The sequence below is a fragment of the Alexandromys fortis genome, unplaced genomic scaffold, assembly GCF_014885135.2.
Source record: "Alexandromys fortis isolate MF-2015 unplaced genomic scaffold, M_Fortis_MF-2015_v1.1 scaffold_155, whole genome shotgun sequence".
NCBI lineage: Eukaryota > Metazoa > Chordata > Mammalia > Rodentia > Cricetidae > Alexandromys > Alexandromys fortis.
In genome coordinates, this window is record NW_026068052.1 from 1,326,432 (window position 1) to 1,348,379 (window position 21,948).

At 44.4% G+C, this 21,948-nt stretch overlaps 1 protein-coding gene across 1 annotated transcript in view; it reads right to left on the reverse strand.

Annotated features, from left to right (window-relative positions):
• The window catches only part of Dgat2l6 (diacylglycerol O-acyltransferase 2 like 6), a 21,002-nt gene extending 8,326 nt beyond the window's left edge, over window positions 1-12,676 (reverse strand). Inside the window, exon 1 of the mRNA XM_050119679.1 lies at window positions 12,592-12,676. Coding sequence (XP_049975636.1) covers window positions 12,592-12,676 — 85 coding nt within the window. The remainder of the gene's footprint in view (window positions 1-12,591) is intronic.
• Window positions 12,677-21,948: the final 9,272 nt, after the last annotated feature.

A 21,948-nucleotide genomic window follows, 5' to 3' on the forward strand; every position in this document is an offset into this window, starting at 1 on the left:
AGAACGTTATGTGCAAGCAGCCAGTTGCTACCATATAGCAATGGTGTGAGCTAGAAGCAGCTCTTGCGGCACCCAGATATCCTGCACAGAATCTAGGTGCAGGTCACTGAGGATGTAGGAATGCCCAGTGGCCAACCCAGTCAGTGGTAGAAGGGCACAGCTGGGCTCTGGGCTAACCTCTCTGGTTTGGGGGAGACAGGAAGGCAGGCCCTGGGCAAGTGCAAAGGTATATCCACTTCCTGGGAGGCGCACATCACCTCTTATTTCTAACCGTATTTGTTGGAAACTTTAGAGTTTTCTCTAGATAAGATCATGCCATCTACTAATAGACAACTCCACTTCTTTTTCAGTTTTGATGTCCTTCATTTCTTTTCCTTTCCAAATTGCCCTAGCTAAAAATTCTAGTACTCTATTGAAGAGAAAGGATAAGAGCAGAAAAAGCATCATCTTTTCATTGTACATTGAGTATGATTGTAGCTGTGAATTTTTTTTAATTTTTCAAGACAGGGTTTCTCCATAGCTTTTGGTTCCTGTCCTGGAACTAGCTCTTGTAGACCAGGCTGGCCTCGAACTCACAGAGATCCGCCTGCCTCTGTCTCCCGAGTGCTGGGATTAAAGGTGTGTACCACGGCTATAGCTGTGAGTTTTCTATATGTAGTCTTCACTATGCTGAGAAACATTTCTTCTATACCCAATTTGTTAGAAAATTTACCTTGAATGAATATTGAATTTTGTTAAGTTGATTTCTGTATTTATTGAGACAACTATGTGATCTTTATTCTTCTTTGTGTCAAGGTTGTGACTAGCATTTACTGAATTTAACATGTTGAAATTGTGCATATTCACTTCCAAGGGATAAATATCACTTGACCATGGTTTCGATGTACTGGCTTTGGTTGCCAGTGTTTTGCTGGGGAGCTCTGCTTCTGTTTATCAGGAATGTGGGCTTCTACTTCCCTTGGAACATTCTACCACAGTGATGCTAACTTTGTGCTTTTTTTTATAAGTTTATTTTTTAATTTTTTTAAATTTTATATGCATTGGTGTTTAGCCTGCGTGTATGTCTTGTGAAGGTGTCAGATACTGGAGTTACAGACAGCTGTGAACTGTCATGTGGGTGCTGGGAATTGAACCCAGGTCCTCTGGAAAGAGCAGTCAATGCTCTTAACTGCTGAGTCATCTCTCCAGGCCCCATGATGCTGACTTTGTGAATGAATTGGACCCCTTCTCCTCTTTAGCTTTTTGGGAAGAGTTTAAGTATTGTTGATAGTAACTCTTCTTTGAATGTTTAGTAGAATTCAGTGACAATGTCATCTGATCTTGGGCTTTGATTTGTTGAGGTTTCTGATTACTGACTCTTAATAGTATATGCACATCTTCTGACTTGTATAGTTTATATTTGTTTTTCTGTGATCCATACTTGCTGGGTTGTATATGTCTAGATATTTATCCACTTTGTTTAGGTTATACAATTTGTTGTTTATATGATATTTCTCATAGAAGTCTCTTGAGATTCCCACTCTTTCTCTGGTGGTAGTTATAATGTCTCTTCAATTTTTAAATTTCACTTAATATTCACTTTTTTGTTGGTTTATCAGTTAACCATTTAATTTTATCTTTGTCTTCAAGAGACTAACTTTTGCTTTTGTTGATATTTTCATTTCATTTCTTTTTGCACTGGTCTCTATTATTCCTTTTTCATGTTATCATTAGTGAATCTGGTTTGTTCTGCTTCTAGTTCCCTTGAGGTATAAATTTAAGTTTCTAGCTATTTGAGATCTTTATCTGTTCTTTACGTAGGTGCTTATCAACATCAACTTTTTGTTGAATGTATAAGTATTTGATTTGAGGAAGTATTTAATGGTGTTGATTTTTAAAGTCTATTTTCAGTTGCTTCTTTTTTTGACCTTCCCTTCCTTCCTTCTTTCCATCCTCCTAACTCTCATCCTCCCTCCCTCCCTCCCTCCCTCCCTCCCTCCCTCCCTCCCTCCTTCCCTCCCTCCCTCCTTCCATTCCTTTCTTTCTCAAATGGGATCTCATTGTGTAGTCAACCTAGACTGGCCTCGATCTAGCAATCTTTCTACTTCAGCCTGCTGAATGCCTAAAAAACAAACAAAAGAAGAAAAAAATAAAACCAAAAATACACAAGCACATACATCATAAATTTCTTAGGATTCTTTTCTGGGTAATCATGCTATCTGTAAACATTTTACTATCTTGTCTCACTTGCTAGAATTCTTAGTGCATAATACAAGTAGTGAAGGTGCTTTCCCCTAGAGGTAATTTTTCTTTTTCTTGTGTGTGTGTGTGTTATGAACACATGCGTATGCATATTTACACACGTGCAGGTGAAAGTGTGGGAATGTACGTGTGTGGGTGCATGTGCAGGCCCAAGGTTGATGTCATTTATCTTCCTTGATTGCTCGTAGGGTTTCTCTCTGAACTCAGCAATGTCTATCCTAGCTTGTCAGTGTACTCCAGGGATTTTTCTGGCTCTGCTTCCTGAGTGCTGGGATTACAGGCAGCGGACACACCTGCCTGGTCTTAGGTGGATTCTGGGGAGCCAAACTTCAACCCACATGCTTGTGTAGCTAATGCTTTATTCGTGGAACCCTCTCCCCAGCTCCTTTGATTTATTGATTAATTTCTTAGATTTTCGAGACCATAATATAACTGTCTACAACCACTGAGTTAGAAGCATGGCTTCCCTTGAGTCAGTTAATGATCTCTACCAGTTCTGCTATCGCTCAAATGATTCTGCTCCCACTTCCAGGCTACCACCTGCTCAAAGCCATCATTATCTCTCTAGGTGAGTCTGAGTGTCTTTGAAGCCGATTGCCTGCTTTCCCTTGGATCTGGGTGCAGTCAGTAGAGTGAATTTAAATTTGATTCTGTCACTGTGCAGCACATAGCAGGGACATGTGTCAAAAAGGCATGCCCATGACTTGGTGAGTACTTATTGGTTCTCACTTAGCTATAAATATAGAAAGGTAAGAGAATAAATGGTCTAGGCATGGTGGCGTGTGCCTATAATTGCAGCTCTGGGGAGGCAGAGGCAGAATTTACGTGTTAGGAAAGTGTCCATTTTGAAAGAAGCCCAGCCTCCAGGGTTTGGTCTAGATGGTGGGCGCTTTGAGATCCAGTCCCCGACTTTTCCGTTGTACTGTGTTTCAGGCCCTTCAGCTCATTCTGATATTGGGATTCAGGGCTTCTCCGCAGGTTGGCTTCTTTGCCAGCATGCCATTTCCTTAGCTGTTTGCCTGGCTAGCTCTGAATCATGTTTCAGACCTCAGGATAAATGTCATATGTTCAATGGTTTGAGGCCACCTTTGACATTTTTCCTTCTCCTAAATAAAAAATTTCTGCCACTCATCCCCCTCTCTCCATCTCCATTGCTACTGCTGTGCTGGGAGGGGGAATTCCTTCCCATCTTCCCTGTAGCCTTCTGTCTGCCTTCAGCTGCTGGGAACTCCCTTCCAGTTTCCGGAACTGCTCCTCGACATTTCCATGTTCGCCTTTTCCAAACCCATCAATGTGTTGTGAGCAAATCAAGTCGCAGCATATTTACGGAGTTCTCTCCTGATCAGACCCAAGTATTTCCTAGCCCTGTCTCGCAGTATCTGCCCTCACACTTCCCGGGCTGGTTCTCAGGGTGTTATCCCCTCACCACTCACAGGGACAGCAGGGGATATGAGAGGGTGGCATATCGTTGGGATGCTTTCTTGAACATAGAACGACTAAAGGTGAATTCCTTGTAGCAATGAAGACTTCAGCTCAAAAAAGAATTCTGACTACAGAAATTATTCACTTAACGAAAGCATTATGTTGAGTAGCGTAGATGGTATACACAGCTGTGGAACGAACCAGAAAGCTGAAGCAGAGGAATCAGGTGCCCAGACAGCTCAGTCAGTCTTCACTCAGCCTTCGACCACACCACATCAGTCCACTTCTATGTAAGCAGCCGTTCTGTTCTTTTATTCTGCTTACCTTCGCTCCAACTTTCTGCCCACCAAATTTCCGTCATTCTTAAAGGCTTACCTTAAAAGATACTTCCTTGATGATATCTTTGATGATTCCCCAAGCAGAATTAAAAATTTCCTTCTCGGCACACTTGTAACATAATACTCGTGCCTCTGTCTTTTGCTGTCTTATTGTGTTTGCTTGTGAGTACCACATCTGCCTGTCTCTCTCTCCAGAAGACAACGATAGCATATTGCCCAGTACGGGGCGGTGACTCAGGCTGAGCTGTTGCTACATAGAATGGTATAGTAACCTGGATTTCCACATTCTCCAAGCGGCAGGTGAAAGTTAACAGGATGAAAAACACCTGTGACCTTATTCTCACCAAGGAAACGCCTTCGACGGCTCTGTGGCTTGTCAGGTTAGAGCAACCGGCTGTTCTCAGTATTAGCCCAAATCCCTTCTAGGCAGAAACAGTACGCTTCAGGGTGATGGCCAAAGTCTGCGTGTTTGCTGTTGGCTCAGTGCTTTCAGAAATCCAAGAACGTAGTGAGATTATCCAAAAAAAAAAAAAAATTTCTGTGCTTCTTTTGATTTTTTTTGGAACTAAATCAATGATAAATACTACTTGTCAGAGTAGATGTGAATAAAATAATTGAACAAGCATTGGCTGAGCCTACCCCTTAGGAAATCTCTGTGCTAAATCAGGAGGAGATCGTCAGGGACAGGAAGAGAAAGGCAAAAGGACTAACTGTGGAAGTGGAAATAAGCCGGGCCTGAGATGGGGAGTGCTGAGCAGGGATTAGGAGACAGTGGTAGTCGGCATCCCGTGTGCACGAGCACACTGAGAACCTCACTTTACAGGTGATGGGATGAAGGCTCAGAGAAGACACACATCTTCATCCCAAGTCTTGAGAAAAAGGAGATTACATCTGTTGGGTCTCGATTAAGTATCTGACACTTATGTGACAAGGGCTATTTTAAGAGCTTCTCGGTGTTAACTCACATCAATAGACATAGAAAACAAAGTTCTTGCCTTCCAGAACCTCTAGTTCTTATGTGGAAGATACCTCCCAAGATGAAGTTCAGCTGCTAGAGGAAATGAGCACGGAAGATCTTGAGTAAAGTCCTGGAAACAGTAACGTCCCAAGGCTTTGAGTAACGAAATGGGTTGGGATTGGGAAGCAAACTGCAGAGATGAGCCCCGATACTAAAGGCCATAAGCCAGGAAAAGATATGGAGCAGATAAATGGTAAGGAGCCCATTAATTGCAGAAAGAGTTTGGGGTAACTGTGGGAACAGGAGAAACTGTAGGCAAGGAGTCAGGAGAAGGGGTTCTGTATTCATATGACTGGGAGTGGAAATCTGAACAGGGCTATGGTTTCTCCAACCAACTTGAAAACTGCCATGAAAGTTGAATGTGTGATACATGTCTGTCATCCTAGTGCTTGGGAAGCTGGGATTTATAGTGAACCCCTGTCTCAAGATAAAACAAAACAAAAAAGAAAGAAAAGAGAAGAGAAACAAAGAAAAGAAAGAAAAGAAAAGAAAAGGGAAAAAAAAGATGCCACGGAGATTGAGAGTTTCCAGGTGAGTGCAGTTAATTGGATATAGGAATGCTAGGGCATAGCAAAGGATCTTTTGCCTGGGCCTGCAGGCATGCATCAAATGTGCTCAGTTTCCTAGGACCCCATTATCATTCTTTTTGAAGCTACAATGAAATCAGAGTCTCGGTTGCCTGAGTTTGAAACACATCCTGTCTCGGTGGTTCAAATGGCAAGGCTGACAGTCTTAAGAGGCTCTACTGTGGTCTGAAGGTATGCCTGAAAGTTCATGTGTTGAAAACCAGAGTGATGTCCAGGTTTTAAGAGATGGGACCTTTAAGATAGATTAATGCTGTTATTTCTGGAGCGGGCTCCTGATAAAGATGAGTTTTACTTTCTCTTGCTCCTCTCTTTTTTTGCATCCTCTCTCACTCTTCCAAACTCTGCCAGGGGTAGAAGACACAGACAGCCCATTCTTGACGCTGGCACCTTGATATTGGGCGCTCCACTCTCCAGCACCCTAGGCAAAATACTATTATGCATGAGTTGCTCAGACTGTGGTATTTTGCTATAGCAACAAAAAATAAAGACAGATGGGACAGTGGAGCTTCAAATGATGTCAGTTTCTATAATAAAAAGGGAGAAAATTACCATGGGTTGAGTATGTTCTCACTTTGCTGGTTTGCAGAGCAGCTGTAAGAGTCAGGATGTACTGTTTCTATGGGAGAGGGGACCGTCTGACTCGCTCGAGGGCACACAGAAAACTGTCTTTCCTGCATGGGATCTTGTAGCAAGTAAGAGGCAGAGCTGATCTGCCTTACACCCAAGACTATGTCCTAATCTTTTGTAGTACCACAAACCAGAAGAAGACAAGCACCCACACAGGAGGATGACTAAAGTGGGGGGGGGGGCAAACACGTGGAGCGAATGGTTTCTCTCGAGGAAGATGAAATCTAGGAAGATAATATATTTAATGTCAAGTTTGCGCCTATGAAAAAGAAAAGAACCAATTCTTGCTCTCATGGAGCTTACTGGCTAGAAGGGGATAACTGGGGTCTGCACCCAGTAAAGCCCTTGAATGTTACAATTTAATGGACAAAGGGTAGTGGTCCTGGTTAAATACTACATACCTTAATAAATAACTTTTTTCTGTCACTGTCTTTGTTTAGAGACAGGATCTTGCCATACAGTCCTGATAGGCCTGGAGCTCAGAATATAGCCGAGGCTAGACTCAAACTGATGGCTCAACTGGCCAAAAGCTGGGATTACAGGCTTGAGCCACCAAGAATAGACGGGTCACAACCTCTTGAAATGTCTTGATTTGGACACCATACTTTTCCATTCCGTGCTCTCCACAATGCCATAGTGAAAAGCGGGGTTTCCGGCTCCTCGTTTAAAAGTTAATTCAATTTCTGTAACTAAAATAGAATGTTGTGGGTTTAATTTTTTAAGATATAAGAAACGCTATCCGGTTTATTTTTGAAAAGTGCCTTAAGCCTTCAGAAGTGACACAGTCTAGAAAGCAGGACAGAGAAGATAGGGTTCAAGTACTGTCCCTCAGGAGAGGCACTGAGAGTCTAGGAAGGCCACTCACCATCCAGACAAAGAACTAGGCAGAAGTTAGGGGTATGCCCTCATCCCCATGAGTAGATTGCTTGAAATACAAGCTTCACACAGGGGGATGAGCTGATTCAGGGTCAGAGGCACAGAGTGGAGATGATCAAGGATGCCCAGATTACTAAACTTGTACACCATCAAGCTAGCCAAAGGAAACAATCATTTTTGAGTATGAAAGGTATATGATCAGTTCTTAAAAAGTTCTTGGCCCTGGGAATCTAGTTCAGTGTGAACATGAGATCTTGGATTTAGTCCCCAAGACTGAAAGGATGGATGGATGGAAGGAAGGAAGGAAGGAAGGAAGGAAGGAAGGAAGGAAGGAAGGCAGACAGACAGACTTGTAGATTGGAGAGGGTGGAGACTAGAAAATAGAAGACCAGAACTATTTTTCATAGCTCTGAGAGATGACAACTCCAAACCCGGAAGTGTAGTTACTTTTTCGTACTGTTTGGCTCTTTGTTCTTTAGGGGCCCACCATCCTTCTCTCAAATAAATACATGGAGGCTTATTTCTTATGAACCCCAGCTTATTTCTTTGTTTGTTTTCTTTTATCTGTGTGAGGATGTTGGCTCCCCTGGAACTGGAATTATAGATAGTTATGAGCTTCCATGTGGGTGCTGGGAACAGAATCCTGGGTCCTCTGGAAGAGCAGCCAGGCCTCTTAACCACGGAGCCATCTCTCCAGTCCAGTTTGGTTTATTTCTAGACAGCTTTCCTTAAATTATCCCGTCTATCTTTTGCCTCTGAGCTTTTACCTTTCTTTACTTCTTACTTCGTGGCCAACTGTGTGGCTGTGTGGCTGGCCCCTGATGTCCTCTTCTTCTTTCGCTTACTGACCTTCTCTCCTATTTATTCTCTCTGCCTGCCAGCCCTGCCTATCCTTTCTCCTGCCTAGCTGCTGGCCGTTCAGCTCTTTATTAGACGATTCGGGTGTTTTAGACAGGCAAAGCAACACAACTTCACAGAATTAAAGAAATGCAAAAAAACAGAATGCAACACATCTTTGCATCATTAAACAAATTTCTACAGCATAAACAAATGTAACACATCTTCAAATAATATTCCACGATAAAGAAGAGACATGTAGAAAGCAAAGCTCGGAAAGAAAGCTGGACCTCAGAGGGCTGTCCGAGCTTCCGTTTTCTCTAACTCATCTTCCCATCCTCTCTTCTCACTCTCTCCATCCTACTTGTCCCTTTGCCTATTTGTCCTCAATTTCCTGTCTTCCCTATTTCTTCACCTAACATCCTGCGTGAGTTGATATTGGCTATGAGTCATCCCCAATTCTCCTAGCTTCTGAGCTTATTATCATCTTACTGGGTGTGGAATGAAACCTCACGACACTTTTGATTTTCATTTTCCTAATGACTAATGCCACTGAGCATATCTGCATGTATGTCTTGACTTGTTTTAGACAGATTATTGTTCTATTTGTATAACATTTTCTTTCTGTTCTTTCGAGAATATCATTCCAAGAGAAACACCAAGGAGGCTCAGAGCATGACAGAAGGGATGAAGGGATAGAAGAGATAGAGATAGAGGAGGGAGGGAGACTTTTCCGTGTAGAGCACTGCCTGTGGCCCTAGCTAAGAAGATGGTGATGTGAACTCTTATAGGAGCCCCAAACTTGGCCAAAGTCACCGTGATCTGATGTACTCCACGCTGATGTACTCCAGGACCCACGACCTTTTCATCATGCCAGCCTGCTTTTCCTTCCGGCCTCCTCAACCTGCTGCCAAGATTTTCTTCACCTGGCACCCCCACATTCCTCTTTTGTGGCCCCTTCACTTATTACAGTTCACATTACAGTCTAGTGATTTGTGTCTCTGCACAGTCCTAGCACATGAAATGTGTACAGTGGTGGGAACATCTGTTTCTGTCAGTTGATCACAAGATTCTATAATTAGCTCATTGTTACAGTTCAGCAAAGGCAACTCAAGGTCTTATAATGAATCTTTCCCCTATAACTATTGATGAAGAGATCCGAATGTATTTGGCACCTCAGTAGACACTATACTCTACTGGATGATTGCTTTGGTAATCTGCAGGACCCAGGATTCTTGAAAGAACAGAAAGAAAACGTTATACAAATGGAAGGATAATCTGCCTAAAACAAGTCAAGACAGAGGGCCAAGACACACATGCAGACATGGTCAGTACCATTAGTTATTGGAAAATGCAAGTCAAAACTATGGTGAGGCTTCATTCCACACCCAGTAAGATGCTCAGAAGCCCAGAAGCCGAGAGAATTGGTGATGGTGCCGAGTAAGTTAAGGAATCTAAACCCTTGTGCACCGTCATGAGACAAAGAAAACGGTGCAGCCGCTGTGCAGATCAGATTGGCAGTTTTCCAAAACCAGCACCAAATATAATGTCATACAGCCCATAAATCCCCCCTTTTTTGTATCTCCTAAAGGTTAGAAAGCAGGGTTTCAAAGAGGTTGTTACACACTTGTACTTAAGACAACATCATTCCTAGTAGCCGAGAGGGAAAAGTGCATTAATGGGTGAGCGAATACAAAACCTTTAGTGTAGCCAGAAAAGGGATACTTGATTTTTATAAAGGAAGGAAGTTCTGACACGTGCTACCTACCACAGGAATAAACTTAAAGACTTTACGTTATGTGACATCAGCTAGTGACGAGAGTGACTAGGACATGATCGTCTAGAACAGGGAAGCTCATGTGAACAGAAACTAGAATGGTGGTTTCCAGAGCTGGGGTGGGAGTAGGGCTTTGGGATTCAAGGTTTGATGCATATGGAGTTTTAGTTTAGGAAGATGAAATTTTTGGACATGGCTATAGAACACTACAGGACACTGTGTAACACAATAGTTAGTACAACTGAATGCTTAGAACAAGGAATTCTCTTCTCTCTATATTTGTTATAAGAAAAAAGCTTTAACAATGCAGACCAGAACAGATCCACTTGATGCTTCTGTGTTTTCACTGGTGACACAATGGTGCCATCATGTGTCCCTAGCATTCCCATTCCGCTCCTCCAACTCTTCAGGAGGGCTGGGAGTCAGTGAGCTATAGTGGGGAGGAGGCCGCTGGCCTTCTTGATCCCTTACATATGGTATCGCTGGATAGACCCTCTAGTCTAGGCCTACTGGAAGACAGTGTCCTTTGAAAGGCAAAACCGAATAAAGAAAAGGACAGTCTGAAAATCATTCTCTGGGAGCAAAGTAAAATCACTGTACTGAAAATAACTGTCCAGAGTAGCCAGGGTGATGTGAGCATGTGTGTTCAAGCACCATACCAAGGTGACCTCAAACGTGAAAGTACCCCCCCCCCCAACACACACACACATACCTCTCCCCTCCTCCTTTTTTATGCTGCTGGGGTTGAAACTAGTGTTCGACATTGAGCCCTGCCTGGTGCCCTCAGCGCTCCTGCTCTCTCTCCACTTCCGCTACTCTCTTAGCCTCCTTTTCTCTCACCCTTTGAGCTCCAGACTTGAAACAGTGGCTGCCAACCCAACACCACATCTCTTTGACCTTCCTCTGCTCTGGATTTTTCTACTCAAGGGGAATAACTTATCCAAGGGGGTCTTTTTGAGAAAGTTGAAATAAAATGCAAAGGAAAACAGAAAGAAACTGTGAAGGGATAAAAACAAAAGTTCTGCCAAAAATATCTTTTTCTTTCCCTTCCTCTCCTCCCTCCCTGTATCTCCTTTCCTTTCCCTTCCTTTTCCTTCCTTCCTTCCTTCCTTCCTTCCTTCCTTCCTTCCTTCCTTCCTTCCTTCCTTCTTCCCTCCCTCCCTCCCTCCCTCCCCCCTCCTTTTCTCCCTCTTTCCTTCCTCTCTCTCCTTCCTCACCTACTACCTTCTTTCCTTCTTTTCTTGCTGAGAGGGTCTCACTTTCTAGATCATCTTGACTCGGAACTCACTGGTCACTGTGTAGCCCAGGCTAGCCTTGAAATCCCAGCAATCCTTCTGGTCTAGGCCTCCTGAGTGACAGAATTACAGGTGTGAGGCCTGTGAGGCCTGCCTGCTTTCAACTTCCCTTTCTTTAAAATGTGTGTATCTATTATTTTCTGTCGGCATCATTATTTGCGTATGAGGTGTGATGTGGGAGAGCGTAGGGGCACGTGTACCATGTTGTCTGTGAAGAGGTCAGAAGACAACTTGAAGGAGTCAGTTATTGCCTTCAGCTGTGGGCTCTGGGGACTGAAGTCATGTTTGAACAGCAAGACCTTTTACCTACTGAGAAAAAAAAACTCACCAGGTTTAATTTCCTTTTCTTGACACAGCTAAAGTTAAACAGACGATGAGCTCAGAGTGATTTGATTTTAATGAAGCTTAGGAAGCCTGCGTCTTCTAGAGGGTATGGGTCCCCTCTGACAGTCTGATGACGTATACAAAACCCTTCTTTTGAATAATATTCTTAAGCGCATCAATAAAATACTCATCACACCAAGGCAGGGCACATATTAAAACACGGCTATCACATTACCCACAATGTGATACAGTAGCCTTGCTCTATGAACTAAGAAACCTACTGGAATTTGGAAGTCATCATTTACATGAGTAAAACTTTGCGATGGCTGTAACAACTACTTGAACGAAATGCAAATTTCTGCCGTGTCTGCTACTGACAGAATCAGAGGAGCTGCTTTCGCGTCCGAGGCTTATTGCCTACCTTCATCACTGAAGGAATGGCTACATCCCATCTAGAGTGAATAACTGGAAAGCCACGTTTCTTTCCACCAAAACGGAAAGTCCCCAAGCTGCCCCTGAATTCTTAGTCTACAACGCTCTGGTTAAGAATCTCTGCTCTCATTCAGGAAGCAGAGGCAGTGAGTTCAAGGCTAGCCTAGTCTATAGAGTGAGTTCCAGGATGGCTGGGGCTACATAGAAGAGACCCTGGCTTGAAAACAAACAAACAAGCAAAAAGCAAAACAAAACCCCCTCTGGTCTAACAGGTCATATAGTTTACTGTGATTTGGTACCATCTGCTCCCTACCCATCTCATCCCTCAGGTTGCCACTCTTTCTCCCCTCCAAGCTTCTAAGCTTGCCTCTCTAGTTGACCTCCCAGAAGGCCTTGGCTGCTGGTTCATTAGCCCACCAGTGATCATTGAGTCTACTGAACATCAGCTAGCTTTTCCTGATGATCTGATGTCACTCACGGAGACCTCGGACTTTACAGAATTCTTTTACAACATTTGTATACTAGGGGAATCACCCAAGATCTTTCTAGTAACACTAATCTATCAAGAAACCACCATTCTGTCCCACTCTTACATATGATCCCTTTCAGGTAATGCATACAGTACAACTCCTGAGAAGACTGGGATAATATTTAAACCAGAACAGCTACAGGCTCCCTCCTGACCTCTGGGCCTCCACTCCAGGCTCCCCTGGCGGGGGTGGAGGGACCCAAGCAGGTGCTGGCACCAGAGTCTTCCTCATGTGGGGATACCCGCCCTCTTTCTGGATCTGTTCTCTGGCCCTCGAGGTTTACTCACCTAAAATGACATAGACTGGGATCCACTGGAGGACAGAGAGTGTTCGGAGGCCTTCCTGCATATCTAGTTGGGAGAAAAAGGCCATGGTCTCAGTGTCGGTCCACTGTGGCAAGAAGCTCAAGCAGAAGCGCTAAGCCACTGAGCTAGAGCTGATGTCAGACGCTTTGTTCTAATCTCTTATATCTTATATGCTTAGCTGCTGAGCTGCTGTTAGGCTTGACCAAACCTTTCCTCCAGTTTGCTTGACTCCCTGCTCCGCCCCAACTTCCTACACACATAAGATTGCACATTAGACTAGTATGTTTCCTTTCTCTACACGGACCGCTGATTTGGATGAGGCCGCAGTGGCCTTGGGCAGCTTTAGCTGTTGGATGGCCTCTCAGTAGTTCAGAAGAAAGGAATAGCTTTCTCCTCCGTACCTAGCAGCTCTGCAAAGCAGCCTGCTGCTAGTACCTGCTACAGAAAAGCATCTAGGGACCACATTTGCTTCTGCTCCAGTGGCCAATCTGGCTCCTTCAGCTGAGAGCCACCCGGCCCAATAGAACTGTTTCTCACTATGCCTAGATGCACTCCTCCAATTCCTCTTTGTGCCTCTGTTCCCAGGGGTTCTGGATCAGCAGACATCATATAGCAAATATGGAAAACCACTGCTTGAAACTGCGGCTGTGCACCACAGTCCATGCCCCCCAACTATACCCTTTGGAAAATTCATGTTGGAAGGCGGTATAGTGGGGAGAATCATAGACATCAGAGCAAGACAGTAGGAGTTCAGATCTGATCCCTGACACTCGTAAGTTAGTGACTCCCCATGCCTTGGTCTACCCATCTTTAAAATGGGGACAGGGAGAATGCCTGCTTCACAGTGTTGTCTTGAGGATTAAATGACTGGATAATCACGATGTGCTCAGCACAAGCCTTGGAGCCCAGTGTGTAATGTGAAAACCTTCCCCACGATTATCATTGTTTTCAGCATATGGCGGCTGACCATCTGCCTGTTTCTGGTTAAGGGTTGTGCTTCTTTCTGTCTGTCAGTCTTTGCAAAATTAAAGACCATTCCAAGTTCCATATCTCAGAATTGATTTTTTCTAGTCATTATCTATTGAATGATATTGTTTTAAGTCACCATTGTTATGTACTGAGAATTCAGTGCGGAAGAAGACACAGTTTTGACTTCAATAAGCTTAGGGTCTAACAGAAGAAATAGACATTTAAAAAATCTCAAAAATGTCTATACAGTTGAATTTGGAAAAGATCAATATTCCCTGCATAAGACCTAGAATATAAAAGCCAAAAAGTTCCTGCTCTGTGTAACTAAAAGTGTGCTTGTAAAAATCAAATGAAAAAATGATATCAAATGCCCTACAAGTATGAGAGAATACTGATCCATCTGTCCCACCTAGGCGACGATGCAAGCCCTCGCTGCTGATCTGACTAATTAATGGGACCCGTCAGAGGTGATCTTTCGAAAGCTTTCTGCTAGGCTGGGGAGTGCTTTCATTGTCAAATGTACCTAGAAGCCCCACCCCCACCCCCACATACATCAGCCCTTTCTTCTTTTCTTTCTCCTGAGTTTTCTGGGACTCAAGCTGCTTCTTGAAGCTTCCTGGCCACATAGAAGGAAGACTGCTGGGTGGTGGTGGCACATGCCTTTAATCTCAGCCCTCAGGAGGCAGAGGCAGGCAGATTTCTGTGAGTTCGAGGCCAGCCTGGTCTACAAGAGCTAGTTCCAGGACAGAAAGCTACACAGAGAAGCCCTATCTTGAAAAGCCAATTTAAAAAAAAAAAGAAGGAAGACAACCATGTCTACTGAGAATTTTCGGGGGAGGAGTGAGAGGTAAGGGAGGGAAACCTGACTCTTTTGGCAAAGCAGATACAAAGGGGCCTGGAGAGCCCATGGCAGACGAGACCCACACATCAAGAGCTCTAAGGATCTTACTGATCAGGTCTCTGCTCCTCTCCACTTTCAGATGGGAGTACAGAGGAAATGTATGAAAGTCTCAAGGTGACACGTGGAATCAGAACAAGGGTGGGGCCAAACTGTCTCCCATCTCTGTGTCCCTAACATAGAGCTCAGGACCACCTAGCACAGGGCAAACTTTACTCAAGTAAATGCTGCTGGAACCAATGGGGGAGCTTAGAGATTCTGGTCCCTAAGGAGGTAAAAGTATCTTGTCCATGGTCACACAGTCAAGAGTTTTCTCTTCCATCGCCTTTGACTTTCCTGGTGGCCCTAATCTATTTACTGGTGACATTGCTACCTATTCACTGGCCAACTCTTGACCCAGAATACATGCTGTTGAAACCCAGGGAAATACCAAGCATATGGGACATAGGACCTTAGTTAAAATGTGCAGGATAAATATAATACTGTAACTCTAAGGGTACAGTAGTGGCATGCCTACCTTGGTGGTGACCAACAGCTCTCTGATTGGACTTAAGAGCCACTCAACAAGAGTGAAGTGATGTCTGGTACTGGAAACCTAGCCTCCTACTCAGTGCTAGTGAAGTCATGGCTACTGGAGGAGAATCTACACTCCACTGTACTAAACCAGCACAGTACCTAAGCATGTTCTAAATACGTATCCTTAGACTCACAGATAAATGTGGTCCTCACTCCTCATCAAGGAAATGTCTCTTTGCAACAGACAGAGACCATTACAGAAAATTACAACCAATCAAAACGCGGTTGTGAAGCTCATTCCTAATGGATACATGTACAAAATACTCCCACGCATAAGACTTCGGGAACATTGTGGAAGAGGGCGTGGAAAGACTGTAAGAGCCAGAGGATTGTGGAGTTTGCTGTGAGATCGTGTCTCTTAATAATTTCAGAAGGCTTTGGGTGTGGCAGTGCACGCCTTTAATCCCAGTACTTGGGAGGCAGAGGCAGGTGGATCTCTGTGAGTTTGAGGCCAGCCTGGTCTACAGAGTGAGTTACAGGACAGCCAGGACTGTTACACAGAGAACTCCTGTCTCAAAACAACAACAATAATAATAATAATTTCAGAAGCTATACTCACAAAGACTCTCCAACAGGACTGCCTACGCGTCAATAGGATGATATCAATATACATGCCAAAGTGGACAGGGAAAAGCCCAGGAGGCCTCAGCCTTTCACAAAGAACTACAGGTAACTGAGGAAAGCTGGAAGAGTTGTCTAGTGCCAATTGCTCAGTCTTGAAAACATACATACAAGTAATGTTACATGGACCGAACAGGTTATATTTAGGAATACATATGTGTATATACATATACATATACGCATGTAACAACAAATAATGAAAAAGAGGTGTATAGGAAGGTATGGGGGAGGAAAACGAGGAATGATATATGTTATCATACTATAATCTCAAAAATAAAAGAACAGAAAGAATTAAAGGGCGCTGAATAAAGGACTTTTTGTATACTCCCCGAGTCTTAGTTTCCTCATTTGGTAGAAGATATTAACCACACGTATCTGGGTGTGTTGGCACATGCCTGTAATCCCAGAACTTGGGAGGTAAAGGCAAGAGAATTAGGAGCTCAAGGTAATCTTTGACTACATAGTAAGTTTGAGGCCATCCTGGGATAGGTAAGACCTTGTCTCAAAAAACAAAACCAAAAAAACCCAACAACTAAACAGGAAAGATTACTCACTCACATTTACTTGCAGTGAGGATTTGTTGTGATGTTTGGAAAGCCCCTTAGCTGGTACCCAAAGCTGGTCCACCGTACTGGAATTTGGCAGTGGGTAGTGGCATGTGCCGTGGGATGGATAGACTTTGAAGAACCTGGCCTCTAAGGGTGTGGAGAGCCCACCCCCAAATCTGCAGAGCTTCGCTGCAGTGCAGGGATAGTTGCCTCTGAGAGAAGCTTCAGGCTTAGGGAGCAGAAACAAAAGTGAAGCCTGGAAGGTGGTTAAGCGGAATCGCTCCTCACGAGTCCTCACGAGTCCCTTTATGACTGGGTCTAGCATGTACTGAAGGAGGCTAAGAAGTGGTGGTTTTATCCCAGGCTATTTCAGATCCAGGCCAGCTGGCCTTGGTGAGTTCCTGATAGAACATCCCCATTGTCTCAGTGTGTGGGTACCCCTCGCGGTCCTGAGTTCCTTGCTCGTGCTCTCTCTCCTTCTGCTCCTGATTTGGACCTTGAGATTTCATAGTGGACAATGAGGACTACTGAGAACTCAAGAACAATGGCAATGGGTTTTTGATCCTACTGCACATATTGGCTTTGTGGGAGCCTAGGCAGTTTGGATGCTCACCTTACTAGACCTGGATGGAGGTGGGTGGTCCTTGGACTTCCCACAGGTCAGGAAACCCTGATTGCTCTTTGGGCTGACGAGGGAGGGGGACTTGATTGGGGGAGGGGGAGGGAAATGGGAGGCGGCGGTGGGGAAGAGACAGAAACCTTAAATAAATAAATAAATAAATAAATAAATAAATAAATAAAAGAAGTGGTGGTTGGACTAGGGATCTGAGAGGGTAAAAGGCAACCCAGACAGAGCTCTCAGGATCCCTGGAAGCATGAGTCACTGAATAGCTTATTAGACCGGGCCAGCACAGTGGCTTTCAGTGCCTGGTTTAGGTGAGACTGAGTATTGTCCAGGATCAAGAGCTTTCTGGATGCACCTGCTTTGACCTGGGTCAAAGGTGAACGAGTCCGTCCAGCTTTTGCTCTTACCACTGTTTCCTGTACTTCAGGAACATGCTGTCCACTGGCCTCCATGGTACTTCTGGAGGAAATGCTGTCAAAGAAGGTTCTTACAAAATGAAAACCAAAGCAAGCCAACAGCAGTGTACAGCCAGGTATAGTGGAACACCTCTGTAATCTCAGCATCCAGAAAGCTGGAGCAGGAGACTTGGGAGTTTGAGGCCACTCTGGACTAGAGAATGAGTTCCAGGCTAACCTGGATTGCACAGTGAATTCCAGGCCAGCCTGGCCTATCTAATGAGACTCTGTGAAAAAGGAATTAAGAGAATAAAAACAAAACAAACAACGACAAAAACACTCTTATGGGATCTCTGGCCTATTTCAAACTTTCAAAGATGCTGTTACCTTGGAGATCAACTCCAAGCCCTACAGCCTAGGTCTGGACCCCTTTTTACACTCATTTCTGTTCTCCTTAAAAAAAAAATCTCATTTAAAGCCAAGTTTGGTGATACATGCCTGTAATATCAGCATTCAGAAAGCTGAGGCAGGAGGATCACTCTAAGGTATAGGCCATCCTGGACTACATAAGCATACCACATCTTTTATTATTTCTAAGTGTCTATTCTCCATACCACATATAGCCTTGCTCCTCAGTCTGCCACAAGCTAGGCGTCCTTTCATCCATGGCAGTCTCAGACCAGCCTGAGTCTTATCCATCCTTCAGTGTTCAGTGGAAATGTTATTCCCGAGACACGGAGCTCTCTGAGTCCCCACTGCACATTATATATACTTTTGGGAGCACATATACCAAAAAGTTAGGCCGTGTGCCTAGACAGCCAGGTTCTAGTGCCACTCTTGGTAGACAATAAGCCTTTAGCACGTGTTCTTTGAGTAGCCAGCATGCTCACAGGGCTCAGAATTCAAGAGGGCGTTCAATGGAAAGCTTCCTTTTCACACCTGCCCTGTAGCATCTCTACATCCTTCCCCCTTCGGTGCTACTTTTCCCTATCTAAGCAAATCGGGGCACTTGCTTGGCTAACTGATTACAATAAAATGCACCAAAACCCTGTAAGCAATGCAAAGGTTCAAAATCCGAGGATGGCTACACAAGCGACGGCATACTAACATTGGAGGCTATCTTGTGGTCAGTAAGGCAAGACAATTACTTCAAGGTGCACTGGTGTATTCTTTACTAAACTTTCAAGGAGAAGGTGGAGTGAGCTCCATTTAGTGGGAAAGCAGTCTCCACTGAAATGCTCCATTAGTCTGCTAGCTATGGAGCTGACTGCAGCTTTAAGGTAAAGCTATTCTGAGCTTTCTTTTATGCAGAGTTGTTTGAATATGAAAAGAACGAGGCTGGGTTATTGTGAATCTTCCTGATGAAGCAGCATGATTCATGTTAGGACTCATTCATCCCCCGGTCCATTCAGCAAGTGTTTGAATACTTGCTTTCTCAGTCAGGAGAAGCCAGAAACCATGGTGAGCTTTGCAGGATGAGCACAAGTCGGTTCTGGGGACACAAGGAGCCCTGATGGAGAGAGGACTGGCAATGGCTGAGTTCATTTCGAGGCTGTCAAGCTCTCGTTCTGTTTGTACATCAGGAGGAGCCGTGTGGCACACAACAGGAGACATGCCTGGGGTTTAGGTGGAAAAGTCAGGGCACGTAACTGTCACAGGCAGAAATGATCTGGGACACAGAAGGTAGGGTGAAAGAGGAGGAGAGACATAAGGAAACGAGAAGGGACATTAATTAAAGCTGACAAAGAAGTCTCAAAAAATATTTCTCAATTCTTTGGGGCCAGAGCCAGGAGCGAGGGCCAAGGGCAGCAGATGCTGAATGTCCCCTTTCCTCCTCTGTAGGATGCACACACTCACGGCCAGTGTGTGTTCTTTGTTGTTCTGGAAGGCCTGGTAGATGAAGAGAGCTTTGACTGGCTAACAAAATATGCAGGAGTCCTGGAGTGAGAGGCGGTCAGAGAAAGCTTACAAGCTTTCCCTTAAGCAGAGATGAGCCAGGGCTAGACATAGAGAGGGTTTGGCAGACCCGGCAGGCAAGGGGCAGGGATACTTCCTTGAAGGCTGAGTTTCCTTGTAGGTTGAGGAAGGAGGAGGTGGTAGAAAGGATGGTGTGTGTGTAGGAATTTCCCAGTGAGTAGATCTTAGATGTCCCTGAGAGGTTCAACAAACAAAACTGATGGACTCGCTGCTTAAAACAGGAACAGAGAGCAGTTTGCTACCGGGATACAGTCTCTGCCTTCTCAGGCCTTATGTGCACTGGAGACAGTGCAGCCCACCGGAAGCTCTTCTGGAGTCAGCGGATCTGGAATTCAGGCTCCTTAGAGCTAAGTGATCTTTGGACACTCATTTATCTGAACCTCATTCTTTTTTCATCTACATACTCAGACTTTGGTAATATATAACTTGGGCAGTTTTAGGGATTAGAAATGTTCTGTACAAAGCTACTAGGATCTATACATACATACATACATACACACACACACACACACACACACACACACACACACACACATATATATATATATATATATATATATATATATCAGGTGCTTACTATACTGTAGCTATTAGCATTATTGCTATTACTACACTGGAGTAGGGTAGCCTAAGACATTGCTCAGTTTTACTGTCATTGAGGGATTTCTTACCAGTTGGGACTAAGAATTTGAAAGCTAAGACTTTGTTCATTATTCTTTCCATATATTTGTCAAAGACAGTCTTGGAGCTAGACAAGTGAAACCCAGTTCTCAGAGTCTGCTTACTGAGAATCGCCTTTGGCAGGTATTCTGGCATACAAAGAAAAGCATGCCACAAACCTTTTGGCTGCTGCTGATCTGCAGAAGACAGCTTGAGAAAAAACTGACACTGGCTCTGGGCATCATCCCATTCCGTCTATCCAGATTACAGAAGGTATCTCTGAGAGATCCAAATGCCCCTTCAAAACCTGCACAATCTGGGCCTGGTAGCGCATGCACATAGTTTCCAGCCTCTGGGAGGCTGAAACAAGGAGAATCACTTGAGCCTGGGGATTTGAGGCCATACTGGGTCCGAGTACAACGTAGACTTTTAAAAAGTATCATAGCACAAAATGAACAATTCCCTGTATCATAAAATCTGTGTTGCACCTGGTGCTCTCCATTTCTTACTCCGTTCAGGAGGAAGGTCAGTGATGAGCTGGTGTGGAGGAAGGTCAGTGATGAGCTGGTGTGGAGGAAGGTCAATAGTGAGTGGGTATGGAGGAAGGTCAATAGTGAGCTGGTGTGGAGGAAGGTCAATAGTGAGCTGGTATGGAAGGTCAATAATGGGTTGGTATGGAGGAAGGTCAATAGAGTTGGTATGGAGGAAGGACAATAATGGGTTGGCATCGAGGAAGGTCAATAGTGAGTTGTGGGTAACCCTTGAAGCTGTCTGATAGGTGAAGGAAGCTTCATCATATCCTCTCATTCACTATTGTGTACACACATTATTTCAAATAGGAAGTTTCTTTGAAGTACACGCTGCAAAGCATTAAAAAGCAAGGATTACCTGCTTTCACGTGTTTGTTTCCTGTGCTCCTCACTCCAGGGGTAAGAAGGGTTGTGTCTCTGAGGGGTTAAGAGGGTGACAAGTTGGGGCTAGAGCTCCAACAACCCTGGCACGGAAACTGGAGTAAACTGCCTTGCTTGATGTGTAGCCTAGCTGTGCAGTGGGCAGAAGGGAATCCGGGGAAATGCCGTGCAGGTGGAGAGGACGACTGTTTTGCAAGGAGACCGTGGTAACAATGTACAATTGCTGTAGGCTGACCCGTTGGGATGGGTGCTAACGTGCCAACTGTGCCTATGTGCCAACCTGAGGCCAAAAGGAAGTGGAAGAGGTGGCTCTTTTGGAGTTCAGATACCAGAGAACTAATTTTAGTTTCAAAGGTCCCTCCTTTTCAAGTAGCTTTAAATGACAAAAGGAAACATTTTGTTCCAGGTGACAGATTCCCAAGAATTGAAACTAACCCAGAACACCATTATTTTCGGATGTGAATCATCCCTTTGGCCCCCTGCTGTGTCTTTCTCAAGAGGGTCTTGAGAGGTGCCAAAGTGCCCGGGACATTTCAGTATGGGAAACATTACTTCACATTGGTAACGACGGTGCACATCTGGAATCCCAGTGCTCAGCTGAGGCAAGAATTTAAGGCCACTCAAGAAGAAAAAAATGGAAAAGATAAAATATGAATGGGACTCCCCCACCCACACCTGGCTCGCTCTCGCCCTTGCCTTATGTTTCTCCCTCAGGACCCACTTTTCTTTCTTTTGACAGTGTTACGTAGCCTAGGCTGGCTTCAACACTATGTAGCTAATGCTAACCTTGAATTCCTGATCTGCTTGCCTCCACTTCCAAGTCTTGTGTCCCACAACATTGAACTTTTGCTTCTTTTGCCAGTCAGGATCTCATTATGTAGTTCAGGCTTGCTTTGAACTTGAAACCCTCTTACCTTAGCCTCCTCAGTGTGCACAGGGCACTGGGCTGCCATTTGCAGATTGGACTGCCCTCTATGTGAGAGCCAGAGAAGGCCAGTGATTTCCCTCAACTTAAGTATCTACATGCTTTGCTTAGCTGAGTGACAGTGAGAAGTCACTGATTCATCTCTGAGACGGTTTCCTTCACTGGAGAATAAAGATATGTATCTTGCCTGACAGGATATGAGAACGAAAATAAAAACAAAACCAGTATATATAT